Below are 16,416 nucleotides of genomic sequence, written 5' to 3' on the forward strand. Positions count from 1 at the left end.
TCTGACCGCCACCATTTGAAGCTAGGTCTAAATTGCATTAAATGTTTAGTATAGATGAGGCTGCAGTATGCATCTACATTGTAAAGTTAATGCAGTTTGAGATCACTCTGACTGCTGTTGCTCAATGCTATGGAATGCTGGAATGTGTAATTTGGTAGGCTAGCAGCACTCTTTGGTGGAGAAGACTTGAGAATGATACCTTAAAAAATATGACCCTTGCATTCACATCTGTGTTGTTTTACAACTTTGGTAAAATGAGACCTTGTGGCTGCATTTCATTTTAAAAATATTTAAAACTGTGTTAAGTCAGGAAAAGAGCAGGGTATAAAATAAATACAGTAGAGTCTCACTTATCCAAGCCTCGCTTATCCAAGCTTCTGGATAATCCAAGCCATTTTTGTAGTCAATATTTTCAATGTATCGTGATATTTTGGTGCTAAATTCGTAAATACAGTAATTACAACATAACATTACTGCATATTGAACTACTTTTTCTGTCAAATTTGTTGTATAACATGATGTTTTGGTGCTTAATTTGTAAAATCATAACCTAATTTGATGTTTAATAGGCTTTTCCTTAATCCCTCCTTATTATCCAAGATATTCGCTTATCCAAGCTTCTGCCGGCCCGTTTAGCTTGGATAAGTGAGACTCTACTGTACTGAAATCATGCTGACTTGGATTCTAAAATTCAAAGCACCCAAAACCCAAGATGTAGACAGAGCAAGGCAGTCATTTCATTGCTCCCCACTGCGATTTTCCTTTAGTCATCAAATTCCCAGCACTTATTAAGTTGAATGTCTAGAAATACTGGCACCCAAAGAAGAGCAATCAAAGTCACCAAACGAAACTGAACAAAGCAATTATGAATTCGAAGTCATGCCTGTATTAATCTGGAATATCAGTACACAAAGAGATCTTGTAACGTTTGGTCAGATCTCAAATATCACACCTGCTGCATATAGGTGTATAGTGTCTAGATTGAGGGAAGTAATAGTCTTCCTCTATTTTGCTTTGATCAGATCTCACCTGGAATAGTACTGTGTCCAGTTCTGGACACCACAATTCAAGAGGGATATTGACAGTGAAATATGTTGCCTCAGAGTGTTGTGGAGCCTCCTTCTATGGTGGTTTTTAAACAGAGGCTGGATGGCCATCTGTCAGGAGTGCTTTGATTGTGCATGGCAAGGGGGTTAGACTGGATGGACTTTGTGGCCTCTTCCAATTCTATGATGCTTTGATATCACCAGGTGGATATGTGGATTGCAATTCATCTTGGAAAGATAACTAACCACAAAGGCCATCCAGTATACCAATGAAGCACCTTGTTTTCAAGAACAAGTAGTTCAATTACCTCCTGATGAAGGCAAAGGAGCAATTTATTGGGGAACACAAGTGTTTTTATAGTACAGTGACTTCATCAAACACCCTGAAAATGTGCAAATAAAGATTAGCTTAGTTATCACAGTAAAAGTTACAGGGTCATCAAAGGAGAAAAGAAAAGACAATGATTCAGTCATACAATCTTTGCAATGCAGTGTGATTTGATCCTGTCCTTGACTAGTTACTTTATTTGTGTAAAGGAGAGTGAGAGTTATGTTGGCATAACACAGTCCTCAGCACATTCCTTTTCTGTTGTATGTACTTTATCTAAAAGGGAGGGTATAAACATGACAATTGTACAATAAGATAAAGAACTTTGGTTCTAAAGAAGTCTTTTTTACTTTATATCTCAATACAGTTGTAGGGGGAAAATTCTGTGTTGCTTCTCAAAAGCAAGATTAGTTAATGATGATATTGCAAACAGTGATAGAAAAGCTTATTCTTCAGATCATTCTTTACCCCACAGGAACACCCTTAGGATTAAAAGAAGTTGCTTTCGTAGACTTAGGATGCATCTACACTGTAGACTTAATGCAGTTTGATATCAGTTTAACTGCCATGGCTCCTGTCATTTGCAGTTTGGTGAGACATCAGCACACTTTCACAAAAAAGGCTAAAAACCAATAAAACTATAACTCCTATGATTCATAGACCCATGGCATTTAAGGTGGTGTCAAACTGTATTAATTCTACAATGTGGATGTATCGTCAGTTTATTTTCCAAATGTGAATTCTAGGCATGAGTGATTTTCAGTTAACCACTCTCTACAATGATAGAATACAGTAGAGTCTCGCTTATCCAACGTAAACGGGCCGGCAGAACGTTGGATAAACGAATATGTTGGATAATAAGGAGAGATTTAGGAAAAGCCTATTAAACATCAAGTTAGGTTATGATTTTACAAATTAAGCACCAAAACATTATGTTATACAACAAATTTGACAGAAAAAGTAGTTCAATACACAGTAATGCTATTTAGTAATTACTGTATTTACGAATTTAGCACCAAAATATCACGATGTATTGAAAACATTGACTACAAAAATGCGTTGGATAATCCAGAAGGTTGGATAAGCAAGTGTTGGATAAGTGAGACTCTACTGTATTTGGAACTTATATATATATATATATATATATATATATATATATATATATTAGTTCCTATATATATATATTAGTTCCTATATATATATATTAGTTCCTATATATATATATATATATATATATAGGAAAGATAGGCACTCATTCCCCTGCTAAAGCAACATGCCCGTTCTTACTTCTTTCCTTTTTTAAAAAAAATTAAGGTTATGAGGTTGAAAACTGAAAACAGCTTTTACTTTTGTTGTGAAGATGAAAAATTCCAGCAGATCTTGTGCTATTTGCTTGCATGAAATACTTGCTGAAATTCCCTCTTTGAGATGATTATATTCAATCTGGCAAGCCTTATAAATATGCAGGCAAGTAATTTGTTGGTAAACAATCCGCTGGGAAACAACCTGGGCATTTTCATACAGACCTCACCTAATTTATAAGTCCTCAACACCAAATTCCACTCCCCATTGACAACTCATTGGCTAAAGAAAGGATACTTTGGCCCTGGATCTTGCTATTTTATATGCATCACTGCTTTTGAAAACAGGCATTGAGAAATGCCAGTGGGTAGTTCACCATGGAAACATTAGACTGAGTATGATGAGGGCAGAGTTATTTCATTTGTTGGAAAATATCTTCAGCGTAGAACCTGTAGATTGTCAGACTGGAATAAACAACGATCACATCTATATTAACAAAGCTTCTGGCAGAGAAGTTCCTTTTTACAAGTCACAGCTACCTTTTTCCTCCTTGTCTGTCTAGCTTAAAGTTGTTGTTTTATGAGCATTCACAAGGTGGCAAAGGAAGCCTGGAGAAAGACAAACTTTCAGTATCAGGTTGCAACTGCCTGTTTGCAGTAAACAGTGCAATAAAGATGGCATTCTACTCTAGCCAATCCTACTAAATGTTTGCCTGCCTACAACGGGCAAAGTAAACAACAGCTGTCCCCAAAATCCTTGAGAAAGAGAAAAGTAGAGGGCTGATTCATGAACTACCCCAGCAAGTTTTTTTAAAAATTGTTTAACCCCCCCCCCCCCCCCCAATACATCCTTAAGTTTGGCCACCAAATGGAAATCACAAGAAAAAGCTGGTGAAAGCAAAAATAACCCATGGATACATTTTCAGAGAACCTTCAACCAACCTCTATAAGGTTCAATAAGTTTTTGTTTATTTTTGCAAGTTGTACTTCACTTGATTTTAATTTCTCAAGCACATATAGTTGGATTTAAATATAATGATAGCTGAAAGATGTTGAACTTCTTGCTCTTTTTTGTAATACAAAACTTTTTCTTTCTTTGCTATTTCTGGCTGTTTTTTTTAAGTAATGCTCAAGCAAACTTCTGCTTTAACCAATTTGTCCATTTATAACTGAAAAAGATATTTATATGATTGAGAATTGGGTATTTCCACTACAAACTTGAAAACCACAACTTCTGATTCCTTTTAATATAAATAGCTTTCCCAATTGTTTTATTACAGCTGATTGTATTCTTATGGGGTTCAATTTCTACCTGTGTGCCAACAGAACACTGCCCAAAAGAAGGTAGAAATGGAAAGCCAAGCAGCAGAATTGTTTAATTTCATTGTTCTAACTGAAGTGACTATACCTGGGATATAAACTAAGAGACAGAAGCCATCTTCGTCATGGTGAGAGAGTCCCCTGACTCTTAACTGAAAATAAAATCACAAGACAAGTATTACGGTATATAAATTCTCAGGGCTGTTTAAAACTTCTTCCCTGAAGCAAATCCATATGCAACCTGAAGCAGTAACATGAACCAAGCCAGACAGAAATAGAGAAATAAAATGTTTATTGAAATTACATTTAATGTTACAGAACTTCAATATAGCATATACGGAATAGCAAGTTTTTAAAATAGATTCTGGGGACATATTCTTCAAGACAATTCTACCTGAAGGCAGGGAAGTCTCATTTTAGTCTGTGAAGATGAAGCTGCTCCATTTATCGAGCAACAGAGACAAGGCAAATTGGGGATGAAGTGGGCAAAGAAAGGGGCATTACAGATCAACTGATCTGTGAGGATTTCTTGGGATTATCAACTAACTCTTATATTTCATATTATCTTACTGAGGCTCAGGAGAGGCAGGAAGTTGTGCTGGAAAAACTGCCACACAACTAGGATGGCTTTGAGGCGAGTGTCTCAGAATTAGTGCAGCAGCGGGAAACAATGATGTGCATATCACCATTTTTATCTTGGTGTACACTTTGGAATGTTATGATGGCAAAAAGCGAACGGCAAGAAATATCAGCTCCCAGCCAAATATCTACTAGTGCTCACCACCAAATCTAGCTTTTATTCCCATCCTTGAAGTGGAAGCAAAATTTGTATCCTCTAGAAATAGCCCCCTGCTACTTCTAGAGGACACAAGGAGGTTGGGAAGAAGACTTCCAAACTGCTGAAAGGTATGCAGAAAGATAGCAAAAGCAGTATACTGTTCCTGGCATTTCCCCATTCTTTCCACAAGTCAGAACAGTGTTTGCCTCATCCTTGAGCGAGGAAACTGTGGTAGGTGTTTGACAAAAACAGATAAACATTTCTCCTGCTCGTCCTCTCCTGAAGAGTTCTGCAAACCTTGCCTTTCACAAGACTGTCACATCTGTTATTAGGGCTCAAAGAGATGGGAAAGAATTGTTCTGATCTGCTAAAAACTGAATCTGACAAGACGTGAATGTCATCATCTGGTGTTTCCCCTTCAATTAATGAGAAAAACATCACCAGTCTTTGACAGGTATCTCTTTAACTGCTTCTGCCTTTCTCCAAAACTTCCTGCATGTGTGAGAATATTACACCTCTCTAGAAATGACTTTGTAAGTATGAAGAACTGGAACAAGAGCTAAAATCTTGTTTCAGTCCATCATGGGCCTTGGATAAGTATGGAAACTGTAAAAGTAACCTTGCTGCTTCTGTTCTTATCTAAACAGCTACAGTACCATATGTCTCTTGAAGGGGAAAAGGCAATTGGCACAGTTCATGCTTGCATAATATGGTAGGTGCTGATACCAATGACATTCTGTGTAACCTGCTGAACATGGGCCATCAACTGCAAATAGGGGTACCTTTTTTGTATAATTTGTCCTCTGTGGTAGAGGCTGCAGTGATAACCATCTGTGACAATTTTGCAAGTATTACCTGAATAAAATTGTATTGGTATCTTTGTTACCTTCATTGGTTAAAGGTGACCCTTGCTGAAACACACATACACACAAACAAATTTGCATCTAGTAATAGGAAGATTATAGACAAATATGAATAATCTACAGACAGTATTTATTCAGTAACAGTGTCAGCTCAGGCACCATCGAAAGATCTACCCTACTCCACTAGTGTCACGAGAGGAAAGCAGTACGAGACATGCATTCTGTCATAGCTGAGAATTAGTGCAGTTTTGCAGCTGGCATGTTTGGTTATTCTGCAAAACAACTGCAATTTCCTGGAAGCCTTTTGTGTTTCTGGTAACAGTACTCTTGTTTAAGCCTAGCAGCTTATTCCTATTTTTTCTTGCAGGTCCCACTGACTCCAGTAAAACAGTATCTAAGACAGTGCTTTGAAACATTCCCTAGTTCTCAGCTATACTTAGGAACATAACCTAGGGTTGTGAACCTTTGCTATGTGGGAACATAGTTTGGGTGTTCCATTTGAGGATTTCTTTTGTCAGGCGACTGCTTTATTTTGACAAGGAATGACATGACAAAAGCAAGACAAGACTTTTTGCATGCAGCACAAGGGCTGTGCTAAACAAGAGCTGAGAGGCACCCTGAACATGGAAGCAGGTTAGTAGCCTAACATCGAGATTTGACATTAAGAATTTCCAACATCTGACACTACATGTGGCACAATGGGATTGTTTTCTAGAGTGCTCTTTACTCTCCATGCAAACAGAAATCTCCAAGCAAGGCATGTAGACATCTGTATACTATTAAGTGACTGGCATTCACAAGCAACATCAAATGTGGCTGACAAGTTAATTTTAAAAAGCAAAGCTGACCAGCCAAATTGAACCGTTGTTTAGGTATGTAAATTAATACTAATCAATACAGTCATGGAAATTATCAACCACTTTGCACTGCAGGCCAAACATACATTTCAAGAAGTCTCAAAACTTGTATTGCTTTTCATTCGCAAAGACAAGTATGGTCACATTTATACTACAAACTGAAACAGCTTTAATTGTTCTTGCTTTCTGCAACTGAACTCTACTAATTCTGAAGCTGTGAGAGGTCTCAGCAGGAAATTCAGACTTCAGAAAACGACACTCCCTTAGTTTTTTCCATACAAAAATGCCCACAACTAATGTTAAAGTTCTTATTTTCTTAATTACAACATTTGCGCTAGTGGTTTGAGTAGGTCGGCATAGAGCCTAACAGCTTTGGACTTTCAGTGTCAGTGGGTTTTCAACAGGTTCATTCTGAAACATCTATATTCTCCATAAGTAGCTGGCTGGTTATACATACAATATATCTTTGAGTATAATTGTTAAATGTGTGGATTTCTTGAGTAATTAGGCTGCATTAGTGTGAACTTGAATTAGACAGTTATTTAATGCACACAAGTTTCTAACCCAAGTTTATATTGTAAAAGGTAATATTAGAAGAACAAAAACCAATCAAGAAAACCTGTGCACACCCATGCAGTTGAAAGACTTACCCCCAGATTTCAGACACTAGGCTTCTTGCTAAATTGGAAAACAAGAATGGTCAGTCCTTAAAGTAATATTTTCTTTTAAAAAAACCTAAGTGCTTTCCTAAATTTAAGACACTGATATTGACTATTTGAAACATCACTAATATAATGAGTTTTCATAATAATGCTGGTCAATACAGATCTCTCATAAGGTGAATTCAACCTCTCTGTCTCATCTTGACGCGCCCAGGTGTAAACCTCAACTGGTTAAACAAGTGAGAAACTAATTACAGGAAGACTAGAATTCAGGGAAAGAAAACATTAAGATCCTTTATAGAAAGTTCCTTTATAGATGAAATCAATTATATTTTGGGTATTCTTCATCTGCTACTGCTGCCCTGCCCCACAAATGATACACTATTACTACCACTCTCTCGTAAGTTCTTCACAGTGTGGTGTGGTATGAGAAAAGCACACCTATCCCCAATTGTTCATATTAGACAGAATGACTGACCTAAATGGACAATGGCCCTTGGAGCAATTAGTGCAGTGAACAATATGAGGACAAAAATCATCAAAATCTATTTGACAAAAAACACCAAAATCAGGGGAGGGGATCAAATAAAGCACAGATGAAACCGAGGGAAATCCTCTGAGGAATTGCCTTGGAAAACTACGTAATGCATTGGTAGATGTGATGCATACTGAACCTAAAGGATAGAATTATCAAAAATAAAATCAAAACTTTGTTGGATCATCTTAGGTTAAATGGAAGAGTTTTATGAATCCTTTACCATATAATTTTTCTGCCTGCAGAAGAATTCAGTGACATTTCAAAATTTAGCAATTGCTCAAAAATATTTTTTTTACCTTCTCTCCGTATCCTATTAAATATTGTCAATCTGGAAAAATAGGATTTTGCTAAACTAAGGGGGGGGGGAAGGGCAACAGAGGACACCTACCAGTACAACTTGCTCTCCAAGAATGAATTTCATTTGCTTCCAAAAGGCAAGTAAAACGTTAAGGGAAATGAGGATCCTTGCTATTAAAATGGAAGAAAAGTTCTGCTCTATCCAAAGTGTCAAGTATTCAGACACAAGTCCAAAAAAAGGAATGGCATACCATGAAGGCAAAGAGATTTGATTGTCAAAGGCAGGTTGAGTGGTCTTTTTTTTAAAGTCAGATTTACTCTTATTACTTAAACACAAACACAAAAGCATTTAGCTTCATCCCTGCATCAATTAATCCCTAATTCCTTCAAATTATGAATTTGGCTATGTAGTATTCAACTTTTTGGTCTTTCCATTCATTATTTTAAGGCCACAATCCAAAACCATTTACACAGTAAATTTTTTTTAATCAATGGGACTACTTCAAAGTAGAGACACCTTAATTATGATGAAACTTTTAAAGATAGGACTAAGTATCCAACCATTAAAAAGTAGTGCTTTTGCAAATAACTTCTTTGTAAACACAAGCATTCTAGGTAAATACAACTATAAAACATTTATAAGTATGGAACGTTTAGAAGTTCTCTAAAAGGTTTGTGCTTTACTCCTCATTATATAGGGGCTCATTCTTTAACTATTGCACATGACTCAACGAGAAACAAGCAGACCCACAGCAATTGCTGATTTTTTAAAAAATGAAAACGCAAAAAGATAGCTTTAAAAAAAAGCAACTTTGAAACAAGTGTTATATTAACTATCTTTTAAAACAAGTAGAAATGTATTTCTTCACATGCTTAATATAAATACTTTAAAGAGGAGTGAGAGCCTCCAATACTTGGGGAAATCCTTTCATCCCTGACTGGAAGAAATATATCTTAATACAGAATTTTCTGAGAAAAGGAGGGAAGAAACTGTGCTGGATTACTATACTTCCTGGACATATCTACAAATTATTTTGCTAAATTTTGACTTTGCATCTCATCCATGGTAAAAGCTAAAAGCTTTTGGAATTTTGTAAGTGTGCCTACCTCCATGTTATGGCTAATATACCTGAAGTATTCCTGTGGTGCTTGTAATCCTGGTAAATTGTTTAACTACTAGAGGGCTAGCTCTCCTACAACAATCACCATTGCTTACATGGAGCAACTCAGGTTACTGTTGAAAGTCCATGATTTGTGTGGCAATGCAGACAGGCTTTTCTCAAACTCCTATTTATTTGTGTTAGCACTCAATCTGGGACCGTGGCATTCTCCGCAAACTTAAGGAATGACGGTGAATCTCTTGCATCTGCCTAATCCGGTCCTTTTGCCACATTAGGTTTTGTGGCATCGGATATCGCTGGGTACCATGCAAGGACCGGAAGGGGATTCTTACGTGACAGGCTGTAGCACGGCAGCGTGGCTGGGGCATAGGAGGGAGAAGCAGCCATCGTTTCCTCTCAGCACAATAGCGGTAAGCTTCTTTCCTGTATTGTTTGTCTGTGTCATCACTATTTTTCCACCCACCTATGATGAAGACATCATCTTTAAAATAGCAGACAGCTGCCCCCTCAATGCTAAGCACCTCTGGTGGCAAGCTTTCCAGAATGTCATCGGATACCTGGCCAGAGATCTTCCTCTTGACCTCTTCATGATCTAGGGAATAACTTCTGGGGCAACATGAGGCGGTGTGGTAAAAGTTGGTGTTGGCCACAGCCATCTGAAAACAGCAATAGTTGTCAAGAAGAGGCAGAGACTCAGAATCCTGCCACTGTCTTGCATCTGCATCATATCGAACAATCACACTCCTTAAGCCCTCTTCATTATCCCCATCAACAGGTGTGCGGGCAGCCATGTAAACAAACCTGTCATCGACGGTGATCACTTTAACATCCCGAAGTATCTTTGGCGCAGATTCCAAATTGTGCCATTTGTCTTGATCAGGGTGGTAGACTGCTACATCTTTGAACCCAGGAATAAAATTCCCATGCCCACCTATGCTATACAAGTTCCCCTTTACCTCTGTGAGGCCAAAAGAATGCTTTCTTGTTATGAGATTGGAAACCTGCTCCCAAACATTTCGATTTGGGTTGTACCTTTCCACAGTCTTGGCGAAGCCAGGCTCCATGGAACCTGCTACATAAACATAGGATTCTGTTACTACAACAGCATGTCCATCAAGATGATTATGTATATGTGGCAAGTTCACCCACCTATCTTCATCAATAAAATACCCCACACACTCACTCAAGTAGTCACCTCCCTCAGATACGCCACCAATGACCATGATGACATCCATGTTTTGCCCAAAGCGAGGCAGTGAGGTTATGGAGGAAGCCACTTGTTGGTGGGTCCCTAACAGCAAATTCTCAGCTCTGAGTGCATGGCTTTCCACAGCTTCTGACACAAGTTTGAGGCACATTTCATTGCTGCAAACAAGTCTTTCAGATTTGACATGTCGGGTCAAATAAGTGGGTTTCATTTGTGATAAACGGAGCAGCTTAAAGAGTTCCCCAAAGTACTTCTCTCTTTCATCAGGATTTCTTTGAACCCACTTTACAACCATCTCAAAGAGAACTTCTTCTGAGTCTACAGTGATTTCTATGTCTGAAAGCCAGTCTCTTATGAGGTGGAATGGCAAAGTGTAGAACTCCTCATCTTGAATGACTTTGTAGAAATTCCTCCTGATCATGTCAGCAGCTTTTAAAGCCAACTGGTTTAAAGAGTACATGTGAGCCAAGCTATGGATCGCCACAGAGTTGGAGAGACTCAGCTTCTTCTTGAGGAACTCTCCACAGAAATCTTTCAAACGTAGCAGTAAAAACCTACAAAAGAAGAAGACAGTTGAGATAGGCCACAGATAGGGTTGGAAACAAATTATAGCTTGCTTTTCACACTGCAAGGAAACAAAAGCGACAAGTGCCATTATCCTTCTAATAACTTCTTAAATCTGGTTTGACTGTCCAACATCAAAGAATAACAACCCAGACAAAGCCATAATTCAATTTGACACAGAAACTTTATATAAGGATTACAAAATTGTGTGCATGATTATTTTTACTTTCTCCAATTGTGGATAAACTTCCTTATTTTAGCCAACCACTATCTTTTTTTTACACATAGTCAGGCTAGCTATTCCAACTGGGATTAATTCAAGGAATACTTTCTTGTTCTTTCTGGTGGATGTTGGATTTTTTTTTTGGTGGCTTAGGTTGTTTCGGTTTTATTAGCACCTTACTTAAGGCACCTAATGCTTGCCGTTGCCTGTTGTAAACCACCTTGAGTCCCCAAGGGGGGAAAAGGGCGGGATATAAATAAAGATTATTACTACTATTATTATCATGGGGAAAAGGTGTAGCATCAATCCTTGTTTCCACAACATGCCAAATTTGTCAAAATCCAATTCCCACAGTGAGGTGGAATCTCCTCAACAGGGGCACAGACAGCAAAACAAACACCACAGGGATGTCATATGAAGAGGGAGCAGGCTTTTTTTCTACTGCCCTGGTAACTAAGACTAGGATCAATGAGTTCAAATTAACGGAAAGGAGATTCCACCTGAACATTAGGAAGAACGTCTTGACCATACGAGCTGTTCAGAAGTGGAACTCTCTGCCTCGGCATGCGGTGGAAGCTCCTTCCTTAGAGGCTTTTAAACAGAGGCTGGACGGCCATCTGTCAGGGGTACTTTGATGGTGCTTTTCCTGCATGGCAAGGATTGGACTAGATGACCCACATGGTCTCTTCCAACTCTATGATTCTATGATTCTAGGGGTATTAACTCTTTCCTATGCTATCCAAAGATGGAAATACACCCTCAAAATTGGAAAGGAACGTGGAAAATATGTATATTTAAAAAAAACATGTCCATAAGAATAAAAGAGAATTATTACAAAGTGATGTAGCAATGGTACCTCACACCAATTAAACTAAATCAAATGGATAAGAAACACTCTCAGCAGTGCTGTAGGAGCTGTCAAGAAACTGGCACATATATACACATATGGTTGTCCTATAAATATGTTCAAAAATTATGAGAAAATGTATTTCAAGAAATAAGGAGATTCACCAAAACAGAGATAACAGGAACGCCTGAAATAGAACTGCTGTTTTTTATCGATAACATGAAAATATCAAAAGAGCTAAATGAATTCATTGCCAACCTGATAACAGCAGCAATATTGTTAATAGCCAAAAAATAGAAAGATGGGGGAGGCCAATTGGAAGAGTAGTATAGGAAGATTTGCAATAGATGATAAATTGACATGTAATATTGATTAAAAGAGGGTTACTGAAAAAATATGGTTTTGGGATGATATGGGGAAAATTTATAGAATTTGTATATATAGAAGGTAACGGCACTCCATGCAGTCATGCCGGCCACATGACCTTGGAGGTGTCTACGGACAACGCCGGCTCTTCGGCTTAGAAATGGAGATGAATACCAACCCCCGGAGTCAGACATGACTGGACTTAACGTCAGGGGAAACCTTTACCTTTACTAAGGGGAACAAACCTGTAATAGAAACAACGGAATTTTGGAAATAAGTATTGTAACTGGCTGGTCTGGGATGAAAGATCAGCACTAGCTGAAGGGTAAACAAGGGGCAGGTAGAGGTAAATAACAAGTACAGTAGAGTCTCACTTATCCAAGCTAAACTGGCCGGCAGAAGCTTGGATAAGCGAATATCTTGGATAATAAGGAGGCATTAAGGAAAAGCCTATTAAACATCAAATTAGGTTATGATTTTACAAATTAAGCACCAAAACATCATGTTATACAACAAATTTGACAGAAAAAGCAGTTCAATACGCAGTAATGCTACGTAGTAATTACTGTATTTACGAATTTAGCACCAAAATATCAAGATATATTGAAAACATCGACTACAAAAATGGCTTGGATTATCCAGAGGCTTGGATAAGCGAGGCTTGGATAAGTGAGACCCTGCTGTATGTAAAAGATAGATTTTTAAAAATACAGTATATATAACCAACCCACAAAGCAAAAATAAACCTAGAGCCCATCTTGTTGGTAATTTGGGTCTGCCTGCACAATACCCTCAAACTCCCCCCAGGCCCCTACCTGTCGGCCAGCTCTAGGACCTCATGGACGTTGCTGGGGCTGACGCGGACGCGGCCCGTGTACATGAAGCTGATGACAGCTTCCACCGTCTCGGGATCCGGCCCGGCCTCGGAGCTCCATTTGCGCAGCTCCACGCGACCCGAGCGGGACTCGGCGAAATCCCCCGAAAGCAGAGGCGCGAAGTATTCGGTGGCGGCGGCCAGGACCGAGCGGTGCGCACGGAACTCGCGAGGGGGCGGGTCCGCGCGCGGGGAGGCCCCGCCCACGCCGCCGCTCTCCCCGCCGCCGCCGAAGGCCAACGTGACGTCACAGAACAGGCCCAGGCGCCGTTGCTCGTTCTGCCGGCAGGCCAGCTCGGAGCAGTGGGCCACGCAGGAGAAGACCTCCGAGTCGGGCTCCGCCTCCGCCCCGGCCTCGCCTTCCGCGCCCAGGGCGACGCCACTCTCCGGAGCGCCTTGCCCCCCGCCGTCTAAGTCGCCTCCGCCTCCAGCCGCCGCCATCTTGGTTCTACCCCCTCAACCAACTCCAACGGTCGCTCCCTCGGCGTGATGACGCCGAAATGACGTCACTGACGTAAACGTAGAGCTATGAAAAGGAAGATGGAACTGGCCCACTCAATTGTTTGTTATAGATCTATGGTTCTAAAAGTGTTTACAGCAGGCATGTGCAAGCCATAGCCAAAGAAGCAAAATTTTTCAGATAAAAAACTTGTTTATTCATGAATTTTAACTTGTTAATCAAACCCTCATGTATATGAGAGGCAAAAATTAGCGTCCCTCCAGAACTGCAAGGACTATCTCAACCATATTTTCATTATTCACACTTATCATTACCTATCTTTCTACAAAATTACATTATAAAGCAGCAATAGTGGAAGTGACCCAAGTTGGTCTACCTGCAACTAGCAGGCAAAGCCAAAGGCATGGGGCGTGGGGTGGATTTAACCTGGATGGCAGGTGAAAACTTCAGTGTTGACCACTGACTGGCTCATCTGCCAGTGGTTCTCAACCTGTGGGTTCCCAGGTGTTTTGGCCTATAACTCCCAGAAATCCCAGCCAGTTTACCAGCAGTTAGGATTTCTGGGAGTTGAAGGCCAAAACATCTGGGGACCCACAGGTTGAGAACCACTGACAAGTCCTGCCAAAGAAACCATGGGACAGGAGCAAAGAGAAGAAGCTGTCATTGTTAGACCCTGGACTTTATGTGAACAAGACTGTTTCTGATGACCATGAAAGCTCAATTAGTCCAAAATCCGCAGACTCCATTGCCAGGATATGTATTTTCTATAGATAAAAAGAGGCATCTAAGATTTCAATCCAAATAGTTCAACAGATTTCCCTGGTTAGCATACTCCTTTCATGTACAAGGTGCACTCTGAAAGTATGGTTTGGTGTTTGGAGAAGTTGGGGGTAAAGATATTCATCAGAAGCTTGTTGCATTGGTTGCTAAACCATTTGTGTAATGGAAAAAAATGCAATATAAGTCTTCAATAGACACCAAAAAACCATCAAAACAACTTGTGCTTGGCTGAAAACTTCTTGCTAATTCACAGTGAAAAATGTCTTGATGGAACCCGTCATCATGATAAAGGAAATAAAAAGAAAGCGGAAGAAAACTTCTGCCAATTGTGGAAAGATTGCCCTTTGTGGCCAAAAAGAACTGACTTAAAGAGGGACTTAAATGATTCAGGACCTGTTACCTGTGAAGGACCTTTGCACAATGATGCATAATGATTTCAGGGCCTTGTTGAGATCTCGTACCAGATCAGGAGACACTTGAAAAGTCATCTCGGGGGTGGGGGGGGGAGGGTGGGGGGGGGGAGAAGTTTCAACCCTCCCAAATTTTTGTTTCTAGCAATGGGCATGGGAAAACTTCAGCCCTCCAGCTGGTAGTCTGTTAGGAATTGTGGGAGTTGGAGTCCAAAACACCTGGAGGGCTGAAGTTTGCCCATGCCTGGGCTAAAGGCTGATCCACAAGCTTCAAGCCATGGAGAATGAGTCTGCTGGACTTTTGCATGGGGTTCCTTTACTGGCAGTGCATATTATCTCTGTCAAAGACATTGCATTGGCTGCTCCTTTGCTACTAAAACAAGCTTAAAGCTTTATTGTTAGTTGCTAAAGCCTGGTTAACTAACTGATGGCTGTCTTCATTTATAGATCCATTGTTGTATAAACCCTGCCTTGCCCGGATGTTCTCAGGACTCCGAGATGCCACCATGGCAACATAGCTCTCGTGGTGACTCTTTCCACCCCTGCTCCCTTCCCCTCATACACTTATCACTTTTCTTTCCGAGTGACATCAGAGGGCCACTTCACCAAGCAACTGCCAATCCAGTGACATCACAGAGAGGCACTTCACTTAGAGACAGCCTTCGGGGTACTAACAGACAGACATACTTGAGACTTTGATATACAGATAGTCCCTGGGTTAAAAACATCTGATTTATGACAACAGGAAGTGAGATAAATCTATGTCACGGAAGGGGAGTTCACTCCTGGAAAAGTTATTATGGGAAAAAAGTGTCTCCACTGAAGCTTTCTCTCAGAGGAATTCCAGACATGAAACAATCAGGGCCAGCAAACATTTCCCAACAAAGGAATCCCCCAGGCAGGAAGCAACCAGGCTTTGAAGCTGCAAGGCTATTCAATGCTAATCAAGCTGGCCAATGGCAACATTCACACTTGCCTCAAACAGACAAGAGTTCTTTCTCCCACCCTGGACCTTCCACAGATATATAAACCCCATTTGTCTAGTTTCCAACAGACCTCACAATCTCTGAGGATGCCTGCCATAGATGTGGACAAAACACCAGGAGAGAATGCTTCTGGAACATGGCCATACAGCCCGGAAAACTCACAGCAATCCAGTGTTTGTCATTTGGGGACTGCCTGCATATAGACTGAACCCTTGAGATCATCTTGAGAGGGCTTGAGTATTGCCTGCCACTGCCATATATTACTGAAATCAGCCTTCTTGTCGTATAATACTAGAAGTGTGTGCGCACCTTCAAGTCACTTGCTGATTTTTGTCAATCCCATTCAATTCATAGGACTTTCTTAAGCAAGGAAAATGCAATAGTAGTTTGGTGTTGTCTTCCTCTGAATTACAGGCTTCATACTCTCCGGGCTGTGGTACAGCTGGTTAGTAGCCAGCAGCAATAAATCACTACTGACCAAGAGGTCATGAGTTCGAAGCCAGCCCAGGTCAGGGTAAGCTCCTGACCATTAATAGTCCAGCTTGCTGCTAGATGTAGGCAGCTGAAAGACAGTTGCATCTGTCAAGT

At 40.1% G+C, this 16,416-nt stretch overlaps 1 protein-coding gene across 1 annotated transcript; it reads right to left on the reverse strand.

Annotated features, from left to right (window-relative positions):
* Nucleotides 1-4,270: 4,270 nt before the first annotated feature.
* On the reverse strand, nucleotides 4,271-13,671 carry klhl11 (kelch like family member 11). Its single transcript, XM_062983950.1, has 2 exons — nucleotides 13,134-13,671; nucleotides 4,271-10,872 (listed from the first exon to the last, which is right to left on the reverse strand). Exons 1-2 carry the CDS (start codon nucleotides 13,631-13,633, stop codon nucleotides 9,291-9,293), a joined length of 2,082 nt encoding a protein of 693 aa, XP_062840020.1. The 5' UTR covers nucleotides 13,634-13,671; the 3' UTR covers nucleotides 4,271-9,290.
* Between the last annotated feature and the right edge of the window lie 2,745 nt (nucleotides 13,672-16,416).

This window comes from Anolis carolinensis, chromosome 6 (assembly GCF_035594765.1).
Source record: "Anolis carolinensis isolate JA03-04 chromosome 6, rAnoCar3.1.pri, whole genome shotgun sequence".
Lineage (NCBI taxonomy): Eukaryota > Metazoa > Chordata > Lepidosauria > Squamata > Dactyloidae > Anolis > Anolis carolinensis.

Coding starts and splice junctions, on each gene's coding strand:
- klhl11 (XM_062983950.1), bottom strand. CDS start 13,633: ATGGCGGCGGCTGGAGGCGGAGGCGACTTAGACGGCGGGGGGCAAGGC. Junction 10,873..13,133: donor GTCCTAGAGCTGGCCGACAG/GTAGGGGCCTGG, acceptor CTTCTTTTGTAG/GTTTTTACTGCTACGTTTGA.